Below are 23,965 nucleotides of genomic sequence, written 5' to 3' on the forward strand. Positions count from 1 at the left end.
ACCTAGGTCCACCCCTAATTTGCTTATGCAAATTCGGATTCGGTTTGGCCAGGAAGAAGGATTCCTGCAGAATCCGAATCCTGCTGAAAAAGGCAGAATCCCGAACCAAATCCTGGATTCGGTGCATCCCTATAAATAAGCACAAAAAACCAGAGCGGATTTGATTGGAGTTTGTAGCAGAAAATGTTGAGATATATTCGGACTTTGATAACTAACCCACTAAAAGGGGAACTCTCTTTTAAAGGCAAAGTCATACTATCTAGTGATGGGCGAATCACTGTTTCGCTTTGCCGAAAATTTGCCAAAAGTCTATGGGCAACAAAATGTTTTTTGATGTGTGCCGTGTTTTTTTGGGTCTTTGAGGGTCGTTTTTGTGGCGAAACTTGGCGAAAAAGTTCGCTCATCAATACAGCATATACAGAAGAATCATTATGAATAGGAGTTATGTTTCTTGCAGAACTTAAATCCTGATCCTAAAGTTATCAGATGGGCTTTTCGTGACCTGAGTAAAGAACTTCATACTTGCCTCATGACAGAAGCTCCCAAGCCCCCACCCCATTATTATGCAGGATGAAACTAAACATGGATTTGACACAGTGTTTTTTTTACTTTCTTTGCTTAATATGTTCAAAGCATGTCTGTAAAAGGCTGCAGACCATACCTCAACAGTGAAGTCATGCAGAGGTATTTTCACAGAAGAAAAGCAAATGTGATGAATTTTTATAAGAAACTCTTATCAAAAAGCAAGCTTCCTAAATGTCAAGGGACACTTCAAACCTGAATTATTATTGCACATTTGTTCATTTTCTGTAATATTATTTCTATGTAAATGTGCTGCATGGCATATGAGAGAGAGAACAGCATGCTCCTTCTACTTCAGTGACATAACTATCATTTATCTATATCCACTCCAAACACTGCAATATGACAAAGTTTTGTGATAGAGGCTTAAACTAATAAGCAGAATCACCTCTGCAAGTACTGGGGAATATTAAAGATTTTATCAGTCTGGCAGCTTTTCATCAGGCTACTGAAGTGCAGTGAGAATAGAGAGCTATTTCCCCATGGAATTTTTCTATCCTCCAAATCAGTTTATTTAGGGAATAATTACTGTTAACATAACTAATTATTGCAATTAATTTGTTGCATAGAAAAGAAAGGGGATATGATGCTCTGATGATAACAAGTATGTATACTATTGTAACATCAGAAATCAAGTAAAATTGCTGTTAAAGGGAAGGCTTACTTAGATGCATTGCAAAGCATGATAAAATTACCTACTGCTCATAGCAAATGTTATTTGCACTTATGCATGTACAGTAAATAATAGATGGCAAATCAATATCCTCACATAACTTACATCTGGAATAGGAGAATTTTGTCGAGTGGTTGGAAATATATAAATTGTCATTGCATACTAGGGCCGATTTACTAATATTTGTATTTCTTTTGTTTTCAGAAATCAACAGATTTCCACTTGGCTATTTGAAGAGCCACATATTGCTCACTTTAGTAAACACCACCATTAGTGATGGGCGAATTTGTCCCATTTCGCTGCAAAATTCGCTGCAAAAATGGGCGAATAAAATTTTGACACGGCGTCAATTCGTGGGTGCCAAAATTGAAGCCGGCGTCGGAATTGTTGCCGGCGTTAGAAAATCTTTGATGCGCATTAATCAAAATATAACAGTCCCTTTGAAATAGTGAGAATATTTACTTTGTCATTCAATATGTTTTCTGTCATGGCATCAATGTCATTAAAAAACTGACCAGTCTGAGCTAATCATTTTTTCAGATGACTGATATAACTTGCCTTTACTTGATCTTTAAATTCATATGAAACTGCAGAAGTTTGAAAATCAAACGTTCCAGGTGTTGTTCTATACACAGAAACAAACACACTTGCATATAACCACAAACCATCATGTTTGTAAATCAAATTACTACTTATATGCACAGCTGGTTTGGCAGCAGCTGAATGAAGATTTATGTACAGCTCATAAGACCTGGGGGCAGATTTACTAACAGGCGAATTCTCGCCAGCATCAGTTTCGCACCCATTGCAACACTTCTACAGGCGCAAATGTGCTCAGACTACGCCAATTAACTTATATGCAGAGTTTCGTCCTTGGCAACAAACACTGGCAAAATTTTTCGCTAGCAGTACTTAATGCGAGCAGTTGAAGTTGTGCTAGCGTTCGTTTGTGCCCAGTGAAAATTTGCTAGTGATCTTGGAGAAAAAAGCAGAAGTGAGAGTTGCAGCAGGAAATGTCTCTGACTTATAAATGGCGCATACTGATGTAGAAATGATCCGTTTATAAGGATATAATTTACAGTTTGGTCCACAGGGAAATTTTTGACAAAGCGAAACAAGACAAATTTGCTCATCAATATTTGAAATAGAGAATATATACTAGACTTCCATTGTAGAATTGTGGATCTTGCATGTGATATCAACAGTCTATGGCAAACAAATATTCATCTTCTGTTTGTAGCTATGCATTTGTTCCCTGATTGCTCTGGAAAGGACCACTGGGAAGCAGCCGAAGATGGTGGACTAGTGGCGTTACATACTCCACACTGGTGCATTTTTGAGCAAAGAGAATCACTGTCCAGGGAAGATGGTCAGCAATTGTAATCACTTAAGGGTGTCTGACAAATCCCCCCCAGTTATTTTCACTTTTCTTGTCATTTAAATTCCAACATTATGGGGTAATAAGCCTTAACTTAAAAGGCAAAAAAGAAGTAAATGGAAATCTAGATAAAGGCCAGGGCTGTATTTTGATCCAGTGCTGCCCTAGGCACCGGACCTATTCGTGCCCACTGACGTATGTGCAGTGATGTAGACAGAAGTGACATGTGACGTGTGCCTGTCCATGAAGTTGCTTCTGTCCACAACTCATGGAAGATCCCCTCCACCTCTGCTTCTGAAATCCATGGGAATATACAGTATCTGGTGGCAGGGAAAGAGCAAAATTTTTATTTACCATCAGAGGGTCACTCCCTTAAAACTGCCACCCAAGGGATACACCCTTGAGTGCATATATGGTAAGTATGGCCTGTTAAATGGCATAGAAAATGTGTTTCCCCTCTAAAGATGAGGGTTTATAAAGCCTACACTTTGAGTGGTGGAAACAATAGTTTTTGGTTTAGGAACTACTCCTATTGCTATGCTCACTGCACCGGGAGAGAGCTCCCAATGCAGACAGCCATGTGAGGACCCTAAGCACATGAATAATGACGAGTATCCCAGCTCACTCATTATGCAAATGCATGTAATGGCACGTGAATACACATAATGAGTAACGGTGGCCATACATGGGCCGATAAAAGCTGCCAACAGACCGAGTCAGCAGCTTATTGTATGGGGCCCTCCGATGGGCTTCCCAGATCAATATCTGCCTGAAAGTCAGCCTGATGTCAATCGGGCAGGGCTAAAAATCCCATTGGATCACAGACTGCATCTGTTCATTGATGCGGTTCTGCGATCCGACTGCCCATACTCCTGTATTATGGTCAGATTGTTGGGCCTATGATCGGATCAGTCCGATATTGCAAACCTCAAGGTGGGCATATCGGGGAGAGAACCGCTCATTTGGCAACATCCTCAACTGAGCGGATCTCTTTGTGTATGGCCATTTTAAGCCATGAGACTCTCTAATTATGTGCATGTGTCTGGTCAAACATGGCTGTCTGCACCAGCAGTTCCCTCCCAGTGCAGGCAGCTTAGAAGCATTTTTTGGCCCAAGTAATATTGTTGCCCCAAATGTGCACCTCCAGTGGGGGAAACAATTTTAATATAACATGTGCCCTGTATGGTATCTTATTTTAGAAGGTAATATTTATTTACTGTAGACAAAGAGGTAATGGTTAAGATTATTAATGTCCATGACATGCCAGACAGCATACAGTAACATCACACAGCAACATCCTAAAGAATGTTAGGACATGCCAATATGTTTGTGTTGTAGATGCAGTTTAAGAGCAGCATTTGATAATCATTGTATTCCCCATTAGATGTTTCTTCTTGGAGACAGCTGTGAGGATCAGCGGTTTTAACTGCTGAGAGGACTCTAATGTTCTGTTAAATGTTCGGAAGCATGCTTTCAAGCTGGTTAGAACTATAAAACGCTGCATTGTGAAAAGCATCGCAGCCCTTTATTGAATCAGAATTCCCTAAGTATCAAACCATTAGGGTTTGAAATAATGCCAGGAAATTTACAATTGATGTGCTCGGTGTACTTCTAAGGTATCAGCTAATAGGTTAAAATGTGACAATGATCTAATGGCAATTCTAACCAATACTATGTTTTTTTTTCCATTAATATATTATTATAGTTTTGTCACTAGAAAAAAATAAATAAAAGCCTATAATGTTATTACATATAAAAAAAATATTGATGGTGCCAAGATAAAATATTCGCTAAATTTGTATTTGTAATAAAGCATGAAAAATAAACTACAATTTAATAGTTTCAATGCATAAACTTTGCAGATAATCATTTCTTAATGAGCACCACAATACTTAATTCTCCTTTGTATTGCCCTTTAAATTCTTTCGGTGACATGCCAAAATAAATATCAACTTACAGATTGCAATTATCTCAGTTAACTGCCTGAACTATGCCGTAACTCTTTTACCCTCTTGGTACAAAATGCTTTCCTGCTTCTTGCTACTTTTAATTAGTTGTTGTTTTTTTTAGATGATAATGATCCATTTTCATGTCTAGGGCAGAATTTTAATAGTCATGCTATTTTTCTTAACCTTATAGTTCACAAAATTGGCTAAAATGAAACATTCTTCCTTTGATCCATTTTTAAATATCCGTATCCTTTGTGAGCACTGCTGTATTCTGCGTAAAGTGTTATCAGTCTTGTTTTGTCTTTTCTGGACTTGGTTTCTTTCTAAACATCTGAATAATACATGGACACGTAAGCAATTACATATTATACATGGTTTACATTTCTCACAGCGTGCTCTCTATAACCCTGACCTTGTTCCTGTGTGCCATTACCTACACTGCTTACGTTCTCTTTACCAGCACAACAAGTTTAATTATTCTTCTCTTGCTTCTGGCATTTACTTAAGGAAACCGGCAGAATTGAGACATGCAAACAATAACATTTCTCTGTTTCTACCAAAGGGGCAAGCAAACATTTGTACATCCCAATCCATTACAATGCATCCGATTCATCTGTAGTCACCTGTCAGACATTATCCCATCTTGATGAATATGTGTGTTCTGACCCCATGATCCCTCCCTCATCTGTCTTGGCCCAAATGATCCTATTTAACCTGAAGCTCATCTGTTTCTTTCCCAAAGAGTATTACTTGATGTTTCAAGACAACAAATACATGAAGAAAGCATCCAAGGAAAGCAGAATAAATCCTCTCCTGTATTTATTTTATAGCCGTGAAGGCAGTTTCTAAGCAGTGAAGGATAAGGCAAAAGAAAGCCGGATGCCTTTTAATAACACTGATGCAAAGCCGATAACAAATAAGTAGGGGATAAATAACATGATACTGCAAGGAAAGCTGCTGATATCCAGAGAAACTTTATTCAAATTGCTGTAAATGGTAAACGCTAAGTTAATACCAGCATATACCAGACACAGCTTAGAACATAAACCACCAGAAAATACAAGGTAATATAGGAATTATTATTTATATAATGAATACAGTGAAGTGAGTTCTATCAATAAACTAAAGTGAAATCTTGACAGTACATAGAACAGACAGTCAGCTATATCATTCTCTCACAAGGGTTTCTATAGAAGGCACACAATGCTGCAGTGTTACTTGTTCTATTACACTTTGGATTTAATTTGCCTTTGATTTGTATCTATTCTCATAGGTACTCTATTAAACATATTGCAAAGTAATAGGGCTTTACTAAATGAGTGAGTATTTTCAAGAATTCCAGCATAATTGTTCCCAAATGGAAGTTACGCCAAGATCTCCATTGAACCATTAGGCCTCTTTTGCACTTGCTGATCCATTACTGGATCCTACCACTCGCAGACCTCAGAACAATGGGATGAAATATAGCTCAATTTTGCATTGCACAGATAACGTGTTGCTCTCAGGGAGAATAACATAAAATAATAAATATATAGGAGTGTTAGAGAACCCACACACTGCTGAGGACCTGTAAACAGTATTCCCCTACAGGGGAATTAATCCAATATAAAGCAATTTGTGCTGGATCCTCAATGATTTATTAGAAATACAGTATTAAAAACAATTAATAATGTGGCTGGCAAGCCTGCTATACGCAATTCAATAACAACTACAATAATACAATTATAAAAAGCAATTCATGCACTTTAAGAAACATAAACACGATTACTACTTAAAAAACAGTGGGCTGGCCAGCCACATTATTAATTGTTTTTAATACTGTGTTTCTAATAAATCATTGAGAGCCCAGCACAGAATACCATAAAATGCAGTGTCTTTGGTAGACCATTGTCATAAGAAGTTTGTCAATGCTGAGTGTTCCAAAGCAGCCCATGCCAAACTGCATTGCTATCTAAATATGAGTATCTATGACCACAATCATAGTTGGGCTTGAGCAAAAATACATGTAGCCTTTTTCATAAAATATATATATTATTATATATTATATGTTACTACTGTACATGTGTCTGACTACAGTATATCTCGGGATATCATTGCCCCTGGAACACATCCAGGTTTAAAAAATAATCTAACAACTTGAGTTCCCTTGCCCCTTTAGAAATTAAGGCCAAATGAGTGCTCTTATTGTATAACTTATCAATAATGAAGCACAGTACAACTGTAATAACCAAGGCTCGCTAACATGTCATACACTGTATGGAAGGTTTGTTGCATCATGATGACCTGTAACAAAGCTTTCCAGTGGCAAAGTATTCCCAGAAATTATTTTCAGATGCTGGCAACCATGAAATTGTATCACTAGATTTGAACATAACCTGATGCAATTGTTAGTCATGTTTAATAAAATATGCCAGATATCATTACATGATGTGTTTTGTAATATTTCCCTTTAACAATATTTAAGGTTCCATTAACTAATAGCAAATATATACAACAAAATGGCCCATATATCAATAGAAAAAAATGAATACCAACCAGCTTTACATGTATTTTCATAGGAATTAATCAGTGAAATCATTATATTTTCACCCTTCCAGAAAACTTTTGGATGCTTTAAATGCAATTTCTGAAATTGAACGTAAGTCCCTGCCAACAAACCACCCAGCATTTGAAAAATGTAAAGAGGGAAAAATATCAGCCATTTGCAGCAGGGTGGAAAAATGTCCCCTATGCGCTTACATTTTTGCGCCTGAGGGGGTCCAGGGGGGTCCACCCGGGTGGCAGAGAGGGCCAGTATGCTAGCGCAGAGAGCCTATCTGCGATCTCTGCACTAGAGGAGCCGAATTTTAAAACCAAAAATTTGGCTCTTAAAGTACCAGGAGCGGCATTTTTGCCGCCCCTGGTACCAAGTGGGGCGCTGCCACCTGAGGCAACAGCCTCAACTCACCTCATTGGCGAAGCGTCCCTGCAGGTTATGGACACATTTGTAGGGGCTTTATGGTAATGTTGCATGTGTTATTACAGATTTGCTAATGAAGGTGAAATTACTCTTCAGGGTGGTAGCAGACGGCGAGATTAGTCACCGAGCAACAAATCTTCTCTACTTCGGGCGACTAATCTCTCAAAAAGCCTTCCCGTCGGCAAGAATACAAATCGCTGGCGGGATGGCATACGAATTGCTTCAGATTTCCAAAGTCGGCCAAAGTTGCCTCACGAGGAAACTTTGGAAATCCGAAGCAATTTGTATGCCATCCCGCCGATGATTCATATTCTTGCTGGCAGGAAGGCATTTCGGGGTGATTAGTTGCCCGCAGTAGAGAAGATGTCACTGGGCTACTAATCTCCCTGTGTGCCACCACCCTTAAAGTGGACCTGTCACTGACCTGTATAATAAAAGTCCTTTTCAAATTAATCCAAAATGAAATCCAAATTCTTTTTTTATTAAAGCATTCATAGCTGTTGTAAACGCATTTAAAAGTCTTAGCTGTCAATCAAATATTGCCTGCCCCTCCTCTATGCCTTAGGCATATAGGTGGGGCAGACAATTACTTTCACTTTCCATTCAGCACTTAGTAGATGTCACTGCTCTCCCCACATTTCCCCTCTCTCTTTACCATTTAATTGTGTAGCCAGGGCATGGGGATGGACAACAGATCCCCCATTCTGGTGCACAAATAAGATTTTGAGATGATGCAAGGTTTGCCTTTGCCTTAATAAGAATGTCCACAAAATGGCTCCTGTCTGCTTGCTATAATTATGAATTATTCTGAGTATTCTGGGCACTCTGACAGAAGTCTCCATAACCAATTAAGTTGAGAAACGTACATTTTTTGATGTTCAGTGTAGGAGATCAAAGATAAATGTGGGATATTTCTACGGAAAGCATTTTAGGACATCATCATGAGAACACACGCTCCTGCATGTGCTCTCCTAAAGAAGAAGTATGCAGACTTGTCTCTTATTATACTCACTTATCCAAAGAAACGGCAGTCACACCTTCATGCTGCCCACATTTGCTGTTGCAATCTCCCCCTTGTGACTCATTCCTCAGCCCTCCCTCCTTGGTCCACAGACCTCCCTCCTCAGCCTTCATTACAAAAGCCCTCCATCCTCAGCCCTCCCTTCTCAGCTCTCAGCCCTCCCTCCTCAGCCCTACCTCCTCAGCTATCAGCCTGACTTACGAGCTGAGGTCTGAGCACAGAGGGATGAGAGCTACATTTGGCTACTATGCTATTGAAGTGTTAGCACTGGGGACTAGAAAAATGTACAGACAGTCATAGATGCAGAAGCGTATATTCTTTTGGATGCAGCACTTGAACTAGTAGCAAAAATTATAATTATCTATTTGAAACTGTAGGAGAAACACCAATATCATATTGTGCATAGAAAAGTATCATTATACAGTGTTATATATTAAAATAAAACCCATACCATACATGTGCTGTTGTAGCTCAGTGAGTAAGGGCATAGGTGCAATGGTAGAGAGGCTACAAGTTCAACCCCTTATCAAAGTTTTATTTCTTAGATCACAATGTTGTTTATTATTCTTCTGCTAGATCTGTGTATATAATATTGCCTGTGCAGAAGTAAATTGATATTAGTGCACTACAGTTCCCTGCACCTTAAAGGGGTGGGTCACCCTTAAGTTAACTTTTAGTATGTTATAGAATGACCAGTTCTAAGCAACTTTTCAGTTGGTCTTCATTATCTAGTTTTTTCACTATTTTTCCTTTTGTCTTTCCAGCTTTCAAATGGGGGTCACTGACCCTATCTAAAAACAAATGCTCTGTAAAGCTACACATTTTTGAAACTTTTTTATTCCTCACCTTGCTATCCAGACCCTCTCCTATTACTGTTTCAGTCTCTTATTCAAATTAATGCATCATTGCTAGGGTAATTTGGACCCTAGCAACCAGTTTGCTGATGTTGCAAACTGGAGAGCTGCTGAATAAAAAGATAAATAACTTAAAACCCACAAATAGTAAAAAATGAAAACCAATTATAAATAGTCTCAGAATATCACTCTCCACATCATACTAAAAGTTAACTCAAAGGTGAACAACTCCTTTAATAAACACTTTTGCCAGGCACAATATTTGTGGTTAAACCTTGTATGTGGATCAGTTTCTTAAACGTTTTTGACGGTCTTGCTTTGAACTACAACACCTAGTAACTTGATAATCAATAATGCCAAGTGAGGAATTCTGAACATTTTTTGATTTCACTTTATTTGTATATTCAGTATGATTTTAACTCTTGGCTGACCCAGAAAGAGGAGTGATAAGCAAACTGACAATTGGAAAAACAGACAGACCACCAAACCCTCACTCCATGCCATAGTCTCCTCTACCAGACCTAAGAGACTTTTCTAGCAAGTGTGTTGTATATCTATGTATATCTGGTTACAGTTCATCATCATCATCATCATCATCATCATTGATTTATATAGTGCCAGCAAATTACGCAGCACCATACATTCATTTATAACTAACAGGGATCTTACAATATTATTATTATTAGCATGTATTTTTAAAGCGCCAACATATTGCACATGATTTGACAAACATGGGTTTACAGAGTAAGAATAGGTTAAGAGGGTCCTACTCTCAAGAGCTTACAATCTAAAGGTTAAGGGTACATTTGACACAAAAATATAAAAACAGATTGGGGATTATGATACATAGAGATATGTCTGATCAATCAAGATACATTGAATATGCTTCCCTAAACAGGGGGGTCTTTAGGGAGCATTTAAAAGTTCTTTACAGGTGTGATATATTGTATTTGGAAACCAGTTATACAGAAAGCTCTAAATTAGGGGAAGATCATCTCCCATAGCTTCTATTTTAATCAGATAATTCACATTTTTAAAAATAATATTTTTCTCTGTAGCTTGTACTTGACCCAAACTAAAATATAATTAATCCTTATTGGAGGCAAAACTATCCTATTACAGAGCTGTCAACCTTTCAAGCTTGTCCCTAGGGGGTCACTTCAATATCAGTCCCTCATGAGAGCCCTATACTCAGACAGGCCAATATGTATGCATAGGAGTAAGCAGATAACATGAAGAGCTGATGTAGAGTGCTGAGAGGGGCATCATTAACACAAACAAACATAACATAAGTTATTAAGTCCTGGGATGTTAGAAAGTCATCATCTGCTGTTAAGCATAGTCCTTATTCATATCATTACTGACTGAACTAATATTCTCTTGAACAGCCTACAGTATGTATGTCTATATCATGTCACCCATGTTCATTCATTGTCTGGACATTCCTTGCAGGGGTCTGAGAGTGTTGTTAGTTAAACTACTGAGGAAAACAAAATGATGCATAATGTGTGCAGCTGACAAGAGTTATACCAACTGGCTTTGTCAATGCGTAACGTTTGCCAAGGAGCAGTAACCTACAGCAACCAATAAGATGTTTGCTTTTAAACAGATGACCAGTAAATGCTACCTGCTGATTGGTTGCTATGGGTTACTGCTCCTGGGCAAACTTAGTGCCTTTTATTACATAACCCCCATTTTTTTTAAGGCTAACTAGACGTGTTGCAATTTGTGGGGATCTTCTAGATCTAGAAGACACAAAAGCCTGACAATAACAACATATTTGAATATGTGGGAGCAAATGCCTTTAGCTTTTGCTATTCCCTGCTTACATCAAATGCAAAATTATTATGATATAGTACAAGTTTCAGAAGGTTACAAACAAATTAATTTTGCTCATGCCATTGTATTTATGGCATGATTTTTGGGGTGGCACGCCACCCAGCTGCATTCTAATTTTTTTTATAAGTACCGCGGACACACAGCAGATTTGATAGCTCTTAAAATCTCCTATGCACTTAATCCCCAGTGCTCCAGAGGAAACCTACACATGAACGCACTTGCACAGGGGGTCAGGCACAAGCAGCAGTTACAGAACCCAGGGGTGCCCGAATCAGAAATCCAGTCTTGAAGCCCAGAAACAGCCCCCTTGCTCACATCCACACTCCTCTATGTCTGCACCTGGAGGTATTATGTTGACCTGGGTATAGGCACATGGAGCAGATTTTTCACACAAAAATCCACTCCATTTGTCTGCACTCAGGTTGATGCAGTGGCTCTGGATGCAGACACAGAAGAAAACCGTTGTGAGCAGAGATAAGGGCCAATAAACAGCCCAATATGTAATTAGCCTACAGCAGAGATTAGTGTTCTATTTACTGTTATCATGGTATCATCGAAATTACTCTTAGCACTTCCAGAAAAAAGAACAGAGAGGTAAGGCAGGAGAAAGCACATTCACATGACTTACCAGGTACCACCTGCTGTCTGAAAACAGAATTACAGTCTACGAAGGCTTGTCACCCCCTGACACTGCAGTGAGATGGCACGAGATAACATGAGATAGCACAAGCTGTTCTATTTGTCACTAGTTAAGTTAAAGGGTAGCTGGTGCTTTATCTGTAGCTATTCATCAATAGCAGGAGTCAACCTGTATTGCTGACAGCATGTAGTAGCTACAAGCTAAACAGGACCGGTACTAGGGGGGCGCAAAGCTTGGGGGGGCAACACGCACATACCTTTCACTGCTGCCTACCCACAGTCTGGTCTGCTCATTGCACTTGTTTGCGCACACGCGTACGTGAGGGGGGGGCATGTGTATGTGAGGGGGTGATACGGCCGGTCAGTGCGCATGGTGGAGGGGACTATGTTTCTTGGGGCGCCCGGCCGGCCCAGCCCTGAAACTAAAAGGTTGAAAGGTGGGGAGTGGCCACAGGCAGATTACGATAGCAATAATACTGTAATTGTACAGGATGGGCAGAATGCAAACTTAGCCCTGTTTTTATCACCAGATTTATGTAGTAAAAAGTACATATTAATACTCTACAGTGATTCCACAATACAATAAAATACCCAGAAAAAAAACACATTTCTTCAGGGATTATAGAAAATGTATAAATTGTGGCATCTAGAGTAGGAAAAAGTTAGATCGGAAACTGGTTTACATAAAATAATGTGCTTCTACAGTTATTCATTTGAATAGTTAAATTGAACATCTATTTTCATCTGTTGATAGCTTGGCTTAAAAATGTTCTTACAAAGCTATGTTTCACACAAAAGTAAGATAATTAATTTTTTTTAAATACTTGAACCAAAAAAAGCAAGTGTTTTGTCAAATGAATTCAGCAGCAATTAGTCAGCATTCCAAGCTTCTACCTGTAGTGCAGGTTATCCCAGTAGCCACTTTCACTGGTATAAACAGCATTTGATATGGAACAGCACTACTCAGTTTTATAGATTTAAAAATGCCTTTATTGCATTATTTTCCAGTTACGTTTCGGCCACCTCCTTGCCCTTTATCAAACTTGATAAAGGGCCAAGGAGGTACCCGAAAAGTAGTTGTAATCCCCAGAAAATAATGCAATAAAGGCATTTTGTCAAATTAATGTTATTGGGAATTACCCTATGATATTAGGGGTAATACTTACAGAAAATTAAAATAATATTTTGCACATTAGACTTGTGTTATTGTCCTTAGATACCAGACCTAAAATCATGGGTGTTTTTGTCACTTGGACAACTATTCAGATCTCCTAAATACAGATCAAAATTACCCACTTGAGTCATGTTAGTAAATTAGAAAGTTGGTAAGTTAGTAATAATTATATTTCCACCTGTAAGGTGATAATGAAAGTTGATAATTATGTTAGATTTCGATGTTGATTTCAGTTTTATTGTTGCCACTCACCACTTCTTCCTTCAATTGCAGAATAAGTTCATCGCGTTCTTTAAGCTGCAGCTTCAGCATTGAGCTTTCATCTTTCATTGTGTCCTATAAAAACGCAAAATAGGATGTTATAATATATCTCACATTTTCTCATTGTTGTTAACAAGGAAAAATCTGTTCCACGCAGTAGGATATAATTGCCCTCCAAATAATAAACCACAGTCTCTGCTGTCATGTGTGATATTTTTGATAACATCTTCTGAAGTGCTGTATAAACAAGTTAATGTATCTATGATGAGAAACAGAAATGTCTCCCAGTACAGAAGACGGTTTAACCACTGTCTGATTCCTCTAAGTTTGTCTCCGTTCCCATGCTGTATTTATAGAATATTGTAGATGGTTGTGAAGTTGAAAGGCTTAATCTGTTATTTTTATCGATTTCGTTGTGCATGCATTTAATATAATAGTTCATTTAGGGGCAGATTTAAAATTTCGAATTTAAAAATCCGAATTTTTCATGTTTATTTTAGCATAATTCGACTAGGGAATAGTTAAAATTCGATTAGAGTTTTTAAAAAAAATTGAATTTCAAAATGTATTATGTACTGATCCTTTAAGAATTTGAATTCAACTATTCGCCATCTTAAACGTGGCGAACACATATATATATATATATATATATGTATGTATATATAAACCCTAAAAATTAATATGGCTAAAACTGCAATGTTTTATATACTGAATTTATTGCAGCAGCCAAATAGCAGCAATGGTCCAGGACTTCAAACTTGTCACAGGGGGTCACCATCTTGGAAAGTGTCTGCAACACTCACATGCTCAGTGGGCTATGAGCAGCTGTTGAGAAGCTAAGCTTAGGGGTTATCTCAAATTATCAAGCAGAAAATTAGACTGGCCTGTAATATAAGATGATCCTACAAGGCTGATTATTAAATTCTGATGCTAGTTGCACTGGTTTCTGTTCTGCCATGTAGTAATTATCCATAGTGATGGGCGAATTTATTTGCCAGGCGCGAATTCGTGGTGAATTCCCACGTTTCGCAGACGGCAAATAAATTTGCAAAATTGGCGCGAAAATTCGCCGGGGCGTATTTTTGACAGCGAATGTGCAAATTACACCGTGTCCAAAAATGGACACCGGTGCCGTTTCGCGAATTTTTAGCTGTTTCGAAAATTTCATGGGAAATTCGCAAATTTTTCAGCAAAGCGAAATGGGACAAATTTGCCCATCACTAATAATCCATATTAATTACTAATCAGCCCTATACTGTGACATTTATATTTGATGTGTACTGTATATTTTGAGTTGGTCCCTAAGCTCAGTAACTGACAGCAGCACAGAGCATGAGTAGTAAATCATCAGAAATGAAGATGGGGAGCTATTGGGGCATCTTTAGAGGCACAGATCTTTACTGCTAAATGGCTGTGGTTTCCTTGGGCTGGTACAGCAGCCCAAAACATAATGTACAACATTTCTAGACTACTTCTTTAGTTTAACTTTCCTTGTCCTCTAAAGGAGAAGTAAAGGTTAAAACTAAGTAAGCCTTATCAGAAAGGTCCATCTAAATATACCAGTAAACCCCCAAAGTAATGTTGCTCTGAGTCCCCTGTCAAAAGAAACACTGCATTTCTTTCCTTCTATTGTGTACACGTGGGCTTCTGTATCAGACTTCCTGCCTTCAGCTTAAACCTCATTGCCCTGGGCAAGAGCATGCTCAGTTTGCTCCTCTTCCCCACCCCCCTCCCTTCTCTACTGTAATCTGAGCCCAGAGCAGGGAGAGACTCAGGCAGGAAGTGATGTGACACCATGTTAATACTGCAGCTCCTATCCTAAACAAACAGAGAGTTTCTAGAGCTTTTTACTCAGGTATGGTAAAACATTCTACAGAATAAATATAGCATTCTAGCATGCACTATTGCAGCTAATCTATTGGCAATAAATGAGCAAAAGTAACACTCAATGGGGCAGATTTACTAAAGAGCGCAGTGGCTAACGCTAGCGACTTTTTGCCAGAAATCACATCCACAGGGACATCGCCAATTCACTAACAGGCACAGATGACAATTCGCTAGCGAAAGAAACTTTACTGAACGTTAACTCTTTCACCAGAGTTGACTTTGCCACCTCAGACCAGGCGAACTGATAAAATGCAGCTTGATCTTCCTCAATCTTACGTCACTTACATCATATCCTGTTTGCAGAAAATGCATTGAAGTTGAAAAAACACTGGCCACTTTTTGTCTTTTTAAGCGGGATTGCTTGCAGTCCTAACTTTTTGGGTTAACATTTTTTCCCCAGACATTTGAGAGCCATGGAACATTCATTTTACAGTGTGCTCATGTCTAGGGCATTATATGATCTATTTTGTCTTTATTAAGGTTCCTTGGACATTTGTGGCAATTTTTGCAAAAATATCTGTAATAAAGACGTCCGTAAAACTTTAATGTACCCGCCCTATTCAAATTGACCTAAGCATAAGATCACTAGCAACTTTTTGCTAGGCACCGAAGAAGTATTGATAGTGAAAAGTTTGGCGTCCAGGATGCAACGTCGCATTTTAGTGAATTAGCGTAGTGGTAACAATTTGTGCCTGGCGAAGTGGTGCGAAGTATGAGAAGCAGTCGCTGGTGACAATTTGCCCTTTAGTAAATCTGCCCCAATGAGTTAGGCAAAAGGCAATCATATGATTGTATTGCCTTTAACCATTGCCTCAAGCAATAAACACATTTTTTGCAAAAAAACATAAAGGCATGCTTAAGGTTAAAAAAAACCTGAAAATGGGAAATATAGGCACACTGAATTAAATGCATGATTATATCTGGTGCTATGCCAAACAATAAAAGAAGACATATAAAAATAATGAATCAAGCTACTTATACAAGCAGATAAAGGTCTATTTCATTAAACACCGACATGCAAATGCGACCTGGCGCACTTTTGATTCCAGTAGGTATGTCCAATCAACTTAATTATCCAAGCAGGACATCAAATGAACACAAATGAATAATAAAGACAACTACACAGGTCATGAGCTAGCATAAGCAATTGTTTGTTGAGAACAGATATTACACATGGACACACTTTTATATATTATTAAAAGTGAAATTGTGTTTTGTGGCTACAACCGAAGGAATTTTAGAATCGCTCTGATTGAATTGTCACTGAGGTGTGAAAGACAAACATGACAAATTAATGTTTAGCATTACATTATACTCAGATTCCCTACTTGCTGCTGTGATAGAAAACAGCATGAAGTGCATGGCAATATAATTTGAATTACAAGTACATAGAGAGATGGAATAAATGGGAATAAAATCCCAACGCATTGACTTTAGAAAAAAAAGAATGCTAAATGCAATTTTTCCTTTCCAGTGTAACTTATGATCATAGGTACATTTAATCGTCCATTTCTTATTATTTTTGCTGTGTGTGTTCCTGACTACGGCCACACAACACACACACTCAGCATAAGGACAGTTACCAGAAAATAGCATACAAATTGCGATGAACACATCCATGTTGTTCATTAAGACATGGATCTTAAATGGAGCATTGGGCAGGTAGTTGTTGTAAATGCTAAAGAGAGTTACAGTAGGATTAGATATACTGGATAGGTAGTAGGGTCAGCTGCCAGAGAATATATTAGAAGAGAAATGCTAAAGGACAAAAGATACAGCTTTTACCAATATGAATTGATGTCCAGGAATGAATAAAGCTACTAAGGAGCTAAGGGGCAGATTTGCTAAGGGCGAAGTGACTAACGCTAGTGAAAATTCGCAAGTGTGACGTCATTCAGGCACTTCGCCGATTTACTAACTGGCGCAGGTATAACTTCGCTAGAAGAGAAATGCGCTAGCGTTCATTCGCACTCTATAACCAGGCAAATTTCTGTCGAATGGCCGTAACTCTGCAAATTCAACAAGATGCGGATTTTACTGAACGTTACTTCTTTCACCAGATTTGCCTTCACCAGTTCAGACCAGGTGAAGTGCAATGGAGTGCATAGGGTTTCTTAAATTTTTAGTGGAAAAATTTTCTAAGTTCAAAAAAACCTCTGGCGTCTTTTCCTTTTTTCAGAGTGATAGCCTGCAAAAGTCTGTAACTTTTTTTTGGGTGACCAGGTTCCCCCATACATTTTCTAACATATGGAACATAAACTATACAGTGGGCTCATGTGTAGGGCGTTATAACAACTATATTTTTTATATTTTTTATTTAGTAAGGTTCCCTGGACTTGTGTAATGTTATGTATTTGCTGCAACATATACGTCCATGTAACTTTATCATTTGCCGCCGTATGCGAATTAGGCAACTCTAGCGTATCTTCGCTTTGATTGCCGAAGTAACGCTAGCAAAAATTTGCCAGCATTCGCCGCCCTGGACGCAACTTCACATTTGAAGTGTTCGGCAGTTAGGGAATTTGCCCCATGGAGTTGGTTTAGTCGCAAAAATGCATACTCCAAAATACAAAAAGCCAAAACCCGCTAATTTTTTTCATGTATTCACGGCCTGTGTTTATACACTCCTAATTCCATTGAATAATACATTTTTACAAATATAAAACTTTAAAAAAAATGGCAAGATATAAAAAAGCTTTGCCAAATTTTACTCAATTTTTCTATTGATGAATCTCAAAAATTTGTTGTAAAGTTGTGAAGCGCTAATGTTGTTCACCAGTGTGTTTGAGAGACTTACGCAGTATGCCTACTGACACTGGGCAACCATGGCGCTATTGCCACCTGCTTCCAGGATTCTTGCAAAGGCTTGCATTAATTGATAAATTATCCTTATGCCTAAAAAAATTGGGGGTGCCCAATTTGTGCCAAAGCACATATGCAATTGTGTTTTAGAGCATCCTCCACAATTGCGTCAGCCACAACACCACCTCACAAACACAATAGCACTGGAATTGGGAGAAAAACCACTGCATTGTAGGTAAAAATGGTGTCTTACACCGGAAATTGCACTTTACACACTGTACTTGCGCTCATAATTGAGCCCTATAGGGTTTGGCAAAATACAGTATCTGTGTTTGGCAATAGGCCCACGAGGTGCAACTATAATGTAAACTCATAGGATTGCAGTTGGTTACTTACAAATTTGAAACTGCAATTCGAACAATTCGAATACAGCCTATATATAAAACTTTGATACAATTAAAAAAAATCATACAATTACGGGTTTCGCTCGATTTTATCAAGTTTTTACCCGATCCAATTGCATCAAAACTTTTTAATAAAAATTAAGGTCAAATCCTGGATTCTAGTTTGGTCAGACTTTTTTAAATTAAATAATCAGAAAAATTTGGATTTTGATAAATAACACCTTTTTACCATTTATGTAAAAGTCAATGGCAGAGGTCCCTTTAACCATTTGAAAATGTTTTTTGCCTTCGTGATTGCAGGAAAACTCAATACATTCGAGGTATTCCAGTTTTTTTAGCCTAGAAACTCAATAAATTTGAGGTACTGTATTCAAGTTTTTTCCTCGATTGCATTCAATCGAGTTTTTTACATTCATATTTTTTCATAAATAAGCAAACATTCAAATTTGTTTCAATTTTCAGTTTTTTAGAAAACAACTCACAAACTTGTACTTTGATAACTAACACCCTTTGTTTTACTGAAAAAGTCAAATTCTGAATGATGGTAATTTCAATGAAACATTATTAATTATGTCAGGGCAATTTTTAGCACTCCAGATGTTCTTGTAGGACATTTCCCAGCATAATTCCAACTATAAAGATAATGAAACCACTATGGGAATTGTAGTTCTATTATTCTGTGCCAGGAAAACTGAAGGTCGCCATTACCTGTAATGTATTTCATTTTGATTGCAAGATTAATAAAATAGCATGGCGATAACGTTGCTCGAACAATTGAATCACTGACTATTGGGAATATCACATAAATGTGGGAATGGCTGCCGCTCTGATTTTCTGCCCAAACTAATTAATCCTTTGGAGTGAAATTAGGAATGCCGCAGGAATACCATAATAGATTTAGATGATTTCTGGCAACACATTGTGTTGCGCTTCTCTGACTTCTGGCACTGTTGCTTGATTTAATTAGTTGTGTGTGCGATTTAATTCTCAGGCAGTCATCAATATTGTGATGGGTGTGGCAAGCCGCACTGGGAAGTTGCACCCCGCTGCGACAGAGTCTGTTCCACTGGCATGTTAAAAAAACTGAGCGAAGATAAATGTTTCGCTTTTCTCTTAGCAGAGAGCCAGGCATATTGACTTTAACAAAGTAAACTGAGACAGCCTCAAAAATGTCCCATTTCTAAAGGGCACGGGTTGAATACTGACAAGCAAAAAGCTGACGTCCAGCCACTAGGCTCCCTGTGAGAATGTGACTAGATTAATGATCTCATTATAATTCATTAAAGAGTAGTGAGAGGATGGATGCCTACTTTAATTAGTTTTATTACTGTAGGAAATTGTTTCATAAACCATCTCATCACTAGGCATGCTTAGGAAACAATGAAGTGGTAATCAGATGCGATGAGGTAGTCTTCATTAAGAAACATGGCTAAAGGCAGCTATTGTGAAAGAACATAATATTTGAAAGGCAGATACGAAACCGAATCATATATACAATTTGTTGCCTTAACTAGTTTTTGCTTGAAATAGCTAAATGCGTCATTTCTACATTGATGAATTCCTTAAATTTAAATACATATGGATTATAATCACTTTATTTTGCCATAATACACAAAATCCACAAATAGCCCGTAATATATTTCCATTTATGCAGTGCTTAGTGAAGTCATTAGTTCTAATCTTTGCCTATAGATATAGATTAAAACTTGTGTACCTGAAAATAACCTGCATAAAATTAGTTTTTGGCCTTGTGCCTTTCTATTGTCTAGAAACTCCTCATCGGCTTGTAATACCTTTATATTTTTAAAAGGGGGGTTTGTAATGCCACTTCTGAATGTTTGATAGAACATTTGAAAATAGGTTGTTCTGCTATGATAATCCAATTTATTTTATTTTGTTTATTTATATAAAAGTGGCCTGGCAGCCAGTCACAGAACCAGTTAAGCCAGTCAATGGATTCCAGTGAAAAGCATCTTAAATTGACTGAATTTATTACATTTCCTCCAATGATATACTGTAATAGCCATCAGTATACCAAAGGAAAAGGCTGGGCAGTGTATATAACCTGATGATTATAATAAAGACATTAACAAAATATAACAGTAGTATTACATTAACCCAATAGGAATGCTGGCCTAAAAATTACTCTACAGAGTGAATGGGCCACCACCATGCAGGCCATCTAAATGCACGGCACCTGGATGGGCAAGTAGGAGCGAATGGCCTCACTCAAACCCTTAACTCCCGGGACCCCTACCCAAACAGGTACCAGCACACTCTACAGATAGGTGAATACTGCCCTATTGTCCCACTCTGGCAGGCATTCCTCCACCTGTCTAGCTGCCATAGCAGCATACTTACCAACTGACCAAAACTTTACAAGATTTCCACCATGAAACCAGGGCTGGAGGGTGGGATGCTGCTCTCACTGCTGATCCAAGCCCCGGTAAGCCCTACCCCTCTCTACTCGTAACAGAACTCAATCCCTTATTCCATCTAGCCTGCCTAACTCGGTCAAAGCTTCCCTCCCTTCACTATGCTTGTCCGGGAAGCCCTATTACAGTTATGGGATCTATTATCCGGAATACTTAGGTTTTCTACCTTAAGCCTATTAAAATGTATTTGAAATCCAATTGGATTGTTTTCTCACCAATATGAATCCATTCTGCTTAGCTCAGTTTAAATACAAGGTACTGTGTTCATGTTAAGTGAGATATCCATTAGCTGGAAACCCATTATCCACTAAGTTCCAAATTACGGGAAGGCCATCTCCCATAGACACATTTTTTTAAATGATTTCCTTTTTTCTCTGTGAAAATAGAACACTGCCTATGACTCAATCCTTACTACAATATAATGAATCCTTATTGGAAGCAACACAATCCTATTGTATTTCAATTACATTTTTAATAGGCTTAAGGTATAGAGATCCAAATTACAGAAATACCCCTTAACAGGAAAACCTTAGATCCTAAGCAGGTCTCCTATCTGTACAATGCTTCTTTAAATTGAAACTATACCTGACCCAGGCATGTTGCTTACAGTGAGTGCTAAATAAACAGAATGTTTAACATGCATACAAACACCATCATATTGCACTCTGTTGAAAGAAAAATAAATAGAAGACATAACACTTGTGAAAAGTGTATGATTTCACTTAATCAAGATAGGAATTGTCAACATTCAGTATATTTTTACCACTATGCTTTCATTATATAAGTGCTTTTTGGGCCCAAGACTATCATTTCATGCAAAGTAATGTTTTAATGCTGAAGGCAAATCTACGCTATTTAGTAAGCAGCTAAATTGTTTCTTATTCCTTTTCAGACACTTTTATGTGAAAAATTTCACAATCTATCCATTTCTAAGGGATGATTAAAAGGCATTCTCTATTACGCTGGCAAAGACAAAAAGACTTTAGAAATATACTTTAGGTTGAAGTATATTTCTAAAGTACTTTAAGCTGATATTTTTCATTTTGCTTTAACTTCAGCAATCCTTCTCAGTGTTGAATGAATACAAGATCCAAATGTGTAGCTGTCACAGCCATTGAAAGCTTTTTTTACCCCAATGGACATTTATAGTTATCCTTTTACAAATATGGGTAGATAATTATAATAACGGATAATCAGCAAATGGAGAGGAAAAGCTTTTAACTTTGCCCTCTGATGGAGCTTAGGGTAAATAAGAAAGAGTTCAGTTTCCACGTTCTTTTTTATTTCCTAACTTTCTGTAGCTGTCCAATATTACATCTGAAATAGAATAATCCTCTCATAATGCTAAGCATAGACATGTATGGGATCCATTATATGGAAACCCGTTATCTAGAAAGCTCTGAATTAAATGCAGCTCATTTCTCATAGACTCCATTTTAATTCATATCTTTAAAAATAATTTACTTTTTCACTGTAATAATAAAACAGTATTTTTACTTGATCTCAACTAAGATATAATGAATCATTTTTAAGGCAAAACAATACTATTAGGTTTAATTAATGTTTAAATGCTTTTATAGTAGATTTAAAACATGGAGATCCAAATTACAGAAAGATCCCTTATCCGCAAAACACCAGGTCCAGAGCATACTGGATAATGGATCCCATACCTGTGTAGTAATTGAGAGACTGGGGAAATTGATGGAATATTTATAAGTGCAATATATTGCACTAAAAAATGAAAACTAGTTGGAGGGGTATTTACTAAAAAAATTAGCTTATTTTTTATTTAACCAAAGTCCCATCCCAGAAATTTATCAAGAAATCAGCTCGAAAACGTCAGTGCGGGAAAAGCCTCAACAAAATCATGCGATAATTGAATTGTAGAAATTTTTCAATTTTGACACCTGGGGGCACATTTACCTAGGGTCGAATATCGAGGGTTAATTAACCCTCGATATTCGACCGTCGAACTAAAATCCTTCGACTTTGAATATCGAATTCAAAGGATTTTGCACTATTCCTACAATTGAACGATCGAAGGAATAATCGTTCGATTGAACGATTAAATCCTTCGAAACGAACGATTCAAAGGATTTTAATCCATCGATCGAAGGATATTCCTTCGATCAGGACATTGTTAGGAAGCCTATGGGGACTTTCCCCATAGGCTAACATTGGCCTCGGTAGGTTTTAGGTGGCGAACTAGGGGGTCGAAGAAATTTTTTAAGAGACAGTACTTCGACTATCGAATGGTCGAATAGTCGAACGATTTTTAGTTCGAATTGTTCGATTCGAAGTCGAAGGTCGTAGTCGAAGGTCGAAGTAGCCCATTCGATGGTCGAAGTAGCCATATTCGACCATTCGAAATTCAAACTATTTTTCCTCTATTCCTTCACTCGAACTAAGTAAATGGGCCCTCTGAATCACTGTGTTGTTGCCTAAAAACTCGATTTTTTTTTTTGGATTATCTTACAAAAACCAGTGCAGGTCACAATGTCAACATCAATCAGAACATCTTCAGGGAAATCGGCCACTGACTTCGACATGACCTAGACAGGTTTTAGCTAGAGTATTTCTGGATTTGGGGTAAAATGAATCTCTAAAAATTTTTTGTAAAAAACATTTCTTAAGACTTGTTGTTGTCCTTCTGCGCTTTTTTCACACAAACAACCCATTAAAAGGAGCTAATTATCATATTTATAATTACACCAATATTTGACACTACTCTAGGCTTTGCAGAACCCAATGGGGCAGATTTACTAATGGGGGAATTTTCGCCAGCGACCACTTCACCACACTCCATGCCACTTTGCCAGGCGCAAATTCGTAACCACTATGCTAATTCACTAAAATGCAAAGTTGCATCTTAGCAGCCGAACGTTGGCGAATTTTCAATAGTGTTACTTCTGCAGTGCGAGCATTTCCTAGCGAATTTTCGCTAGCGTTCATGTCTGCCTAGCTAAACTTTGCTAGCACTCTTGTACTTAGCTTAATTTGAATAGGACAGGTACCTAAAAGTAATGTTGGTGCAAATGTTTGAAGTGGCCACTTTTTAAAACAAATGTCCAATGAGCCATAATAAAGACAGAAGAGATCCTCTAATGC

General features: G+C 37.8%; 1 protein-coding gene across 4 annotated transcripts in view; it reads right to left on the reverse strand.

Moving 5' to 3' along the window:
• Positions 1–23,965, reverse strand: part of ccser1.L (coiled-coil serine rich protein 1 L homeolog) — a 460,655-nt gene that overhangs the window by 39,350 nt on the left and 397,340 nt on the right. For all 4 annotated transcript variants that reach the window (XR_001934832.2, XM_041590814.1, XM_041590811.1 and 1 more), the window contains exon 8: positions 13,321–13,404. Coding sequence is in view for 3 of the 4 variants with exons in the window: in XM_041590814.1 (XP_041446748.1) it covers positions 13,321–13,404 (84 nt within the window). In the remaining variant the exon portion in view is untranslated. The remainder of the gene's footprint in view (positions 1–13,320; positions 13,405–23,965) is intronic.

The sequence above is a fragment of the Xenopus laevis genome, chromosome 1L, assembly GCF_017654675.1.
Source record: "Xenopus laevis strain J_2021 chromosome 1L, Xenopus_laevis_v10.1, whole genome shotgun sequence".
Taxonomy (NCBI): Eukaryota; Metazoa; Chordata; class Amphibia; order Anura; family Pipidae; genus Xenopus; species Xenopus laevis.